At 29.8% G+C, this 3,990-nt stretch overlaps 1 protein-coding gene across 1 annotated transcript; it reads left to right on the top strand.

Moving 5' to 3' along the window:
• Positions 1-932: 932 nt before the first annotated feature.
• On the top strand, positions 933-2,458 carry LOC120069542 (uncharacterized protein At2g34160-like). Its single transcript, XM_039021331.1, has 5 exons — positions 933-1,184; positions 1,458-1,506; positions 1,611-1,673; positions 1,761-1,825; positions 2,132-2,458. Exons 1-5 carry the CDS (start codon positions 1,074-1,076, stop codon positions 2,273-2,275), a joined length of 432 nt encoding a protein of 143 aa, XP_038877259.1. The 5' UTR covers positions 933-1,073; the 3' UTR covers positions 2,276-2,458.
• Positions 2,459-3,990: the final 1,532 nt, after the last annotated feature.

The following is a 3,990-nucleotide window of genomic DNA, read 5'->3' as shown; positions in this document are numbered from 1 at the left end:
AACAATTTAATATATACTTAATTTTTATTTAGTTTAATAAATTAGTTTATATAGACACATATATATTCATACTTTATTTTTCAATAAACCGTAAATAACTGATACAATAAAACTATCAATTAATTAATTAATTATATTTATAGTAAGTTAATGATCTCTATAATTAATATAAATATGAATTTATTTTTTTAATAACTATAATTAACTTATCATTGATTAGTTAGTATTCATTAGTTGCTTATCATAATTATATAAATTCATTCAATTATGTAATCAAATAATTTTAATTAACAAACTTGTCATTGTACAAATATTTGAAATTAATAATTTAATTAATATTATTATTTGATTGTTAAATAATTAATTTTTGTAAAACTTTGAATTGAATTTATTGTTTATCAATTAATTTATTTAAATTTTACAAAATTTTCAAGATTAATTTTACAAATTAAATACAAAAATAATTTATTTCCATAAAATCCCGCTAACATTCTCATGGCACAACCAAACACATTCATCATAGATTTTCATCAATTTTATTCCTAGATATTTTTAATTTATGGACATTTATAAAACCTTAGACGACTCCTTAAAATTTTTAAATTAGTAAAGACGTTTTAAAAAGAAAATGACAAAAATGTCCACCGAAAAACTCAGTCATCTCTCTTTAAAGAGGGATAAAAATATACTCCAAAAAAAGGGTAATTTGGGGAATCTAAAAATAGGCGAAAGAACTTCGGGAATCTCTGAAAAATAACTGCCTTTACAAATAGTGCGGCTTTTGACCATCTCCTATTCCGCTAATAACGGTCAACAAACTTCCATCTTCTCCACCCAATCAAACCACCGCCACGTTTCACTTTCCCGCTCTCTCCCCCTATAAAATATTTCTTCTTAACGACTTGCAGCTAGTTTCCCGAAGCCCTCAGCGCCCTCCCTTCAATTTTCCCGCTCTTAACGAATTTTCCCGAGAATTTCAAGAGAAAATATTCTCTCTATTTCGTTTGATCTGCGTGAGAGAGAAAGAAAAGAGAATTACACAGTGAGAAACTGAAAAACACAATCAAGAATCAATGGCGACGATTGCAGTATCGGGAGCCGCAGCCACTGAAACACAGAAGAAAAACAGAATTCAGGTTTCCAATACCAAGAAACCCCTCTTCTTCTACGTTAATCTCGCTAAGGTATACATAAATCCTTCTTTCACCTCTTCACTTCTTCGATTATAACGACTGAGAACATAATCCCGATTTCGTTATGATGTTCTTGTTTGGTTCTGGAATCGAAATCCTCAATGTATGAACGATTCATCATTAATCGGTGTTGTTCTTTAGATTCCTATTACGATTTGAGTATTTCTATCTGTATAATCGTCTAATTTCAGTTTCTACGTTGTTTAGTTGTGGTTTGATCGGAAATTCTAATCGTTGTTTGCTCTAAAATTGTTCTTGATTTAGAGGTACATTCAACAGCATAATGAAGTTGAGCTTTCTGCTTTGGGAATGGGTACTGTGTCGTTTCTTGTACATCTTTTAACTCTTTTTTCTCTTATTGATATATATATGACGAATTTTTGGTTTTCTTGGCTCAAATCCTCTGAATCATTACAGCAATTACTACTGTTGTCACAATTGCGGAGATTCTTAAGAACAATGGGTTGGCTACGGAAAAGAGTAATACATTTGTTTATCTATAGTGTTAGTATCTTTAATGGTGATAACAATTAATGTTGATAATGATATGGTTTTGTTACGAAACAGAAGTTTTAACTTCTACAGTCGGCATGAAAGATGAGAACAAAGGTCGTTTGGTTCAGAAAGCTAAGGTTTGTTCATCTTAACCTTGATGAAGCCTTTAATACTTGATAAATAAGCAATAGATTGAATGGCTATGTCAAATAGTTATGAATGTTGAGATATTATTCCTGTGGGATTGATTGATTTGGGATGATTATCTGCTGTGTTCGAGAAATTTAATTGGGTTTTTATCACTTAAGGCATCAAGGCATGTTTGATTCTGAATAAAACAAAAGTGATGTTAAATTTTATATGATCTGCAAGTTGTGTTACATTGGTCCCTTCTGATGTAAATTTGAGATTCTGAGAATTATTTTGGGTTCAATTTGTGATAGATTGAGATTGTTCTGGGGAAGTCTGAGAAGTTTGATTCTCTGATGACTGCGGCCACGGCAGTACCGGAGGTGGTGGAGACGGTGGCGACTGGTGCTGCTGCTGCTGAAGAGGAGAAAAAAGCAGAGGAAAACAAGGAGCAGTAGGGGGAAAGAGAGGGGAATGTGATGTTACATTGTGTTGTAGTTTAAGAATCACATTTGCAATATTATAGGATAGGCTACTTTCATTTGGAATTCCTCTGCTAGTTTTTCTTTTTCTTTCCTTTTTTTTTTTTCCTTCTTTCTGAACAGTCACAGTTATGAATGAGATGTGCCATCCCATCAACCAAAAAGAACAACCAAAAAAAAAAAAAAAAAAGGAAAAGAAACCTTTTTTTCTCGTATCAACTGTGTTGAGGAGAAGCCTTTTTATGATGCATTTTGTTACTTCATGTTGATCTAATGAAGTTCAATCCTTGAAATGGATGGTTCTTTTGGAATTTTTCCTTTTTCTCTTTTGTTTCTCTCTCTTTTGCTTATAGCTTCTTAACTGTTTGAATTTTTTAGCTTGAATGATGATAATGGAAAGATTGTATAAAGAATCCTAATATACTTTAGCAGAATGTTACAAGTATGTCAACCATTATAATTTTATGATAAAATAATACTTAAATTATTTTGGTCCTAATCTTTCATCTTATTATCATCATCATTATAGAAAAGTTACCTTTGTAGTCCTTTTTTTAGTTTTAAATTTACAAAAGTCAACTTTTTAATCTTTGAATTTGTAAGAATAGGTTTTAAAAGTACTTGAAGTGATTTTTTTTCATATTTTAAATGATTGTATGACATTTTAAATGATAAAATTTATTTTTAAAAAATTATTTTGTCTATCTAAAAGTAATATTCTTATTTATGTCAAACTATGATAAAAATTACTTCGATCACAAGTCAAATGAAGCTCTATACTGACTAAATAGATAGATTTTGAAAACTAAATTACTAAATTTTTTAGTATTTCAAATTTCAAATAGGGTTTTATTACTTTTTTTTTTTTTCCATTTAACATGAATATGTATTTGGTTGTCAAAACAATGTAGCCTAAGTTATTAAATGTGATTTTCTAAATAATAATAAAAAAAGGCTATTAAATGTCATCAGAAATTTTGTAAGAAGTAATTTGGTATCTTGCGACTTCGAAAGTTTAATTTTGTCCGACCATATGCATATTTAATTGAACTTCACAAATTGACCTAGACTCAACGGTGTGTTAAAGCTATGATCTAGACTCAACGGTGTGTTAAAGCTTGGCAAATGAAAAATATGTGATGATTGCCGCATAAATAGAAAATATATCACATTAAATATGATTAGATTACTTGTAGGGGATAGGTGAAAATGATTTATGAGATTTGACTTTATTAGAAAGCATATTTCAACTAATATAGTCGAACTTTCTTTAATGGTGAGGTGGGGATTGGAGCTAACTCAAAAGGATGTCATGTTGGCCATGGAGAAACGTTTCTCTCTATGAGTCTGATAAGCTTCCTGATGCCATTGTTGTGTTTGAAGGTCTATTCTATAGACATTTTGGAATGACCAATGAATGAACCAAAATTGGAATGACTAAACTCAAAACTTTAGTGTTAAGTTTAAATTATTTTTTTTAGTACAATAGGAGTGACAAAATTTAACAACAAATCTCTTGGTCGTCTACACAATTTTATGTCAATTGAGCTACACTATCTTAAAATTGTGATGTGAAAATTTCCAATCAGTTTTAATAGTGGAAAAATATTAGTGAAAACAAATGAATTTATTTTCATTTGATCAAGATTCGAATCTCTTACCTTCTATATTGTGTTGGACTTAAAAAAAGA

The sequence above is a fragment of the Benincasa hispida genome, unplaced genomic scaffold (genome assembly GCF_009727055.1).
Source record: "Benincasa hispida cultivar B227 unplaced genomic scaffold, ASM972705v1 Contig482, whole genome shotgun sequence".
NCBI lineage: Eukaryota > Viridiplantae > Streptophyta > Magnoliopsida > Cucurbitales > Cucurbitaceae > Benincasa > Benincasa hispida.
The sequence above is the reverse complement of the archived record's forward strand: the minus strand, read 5'-3'. Positions and strand labels throughout refer to the sequence as shown.

What these genes read in the sequence shown, in the direction of transcription:
- LOC120069542 (XM_039021331.1), top strand. Translation starts at nt 1,074, where the DNA reads ATGGCGACGATTGCAGTATCGGGAGCCGCAGCCACTGAAACACAGAAG. An exon ending in GCTTTCTGCTTTGGGAATGG is followed by an intron (nt 1,507 to 1,610) that starts GTACTGTGTCGT and finishes GAATCATTACAG; the next exon opens with CAATTACTACTGTTGTCACA. An exon ending in GTTTGGTTCAGAAAGCTAAG is followed by an intron (nt 1,826 to 2,131) that starts GTTTGTTCATCT and finishes AATTTGTGATAG; the next exon opens with ATTGAGATTGTTCTGGGGAA.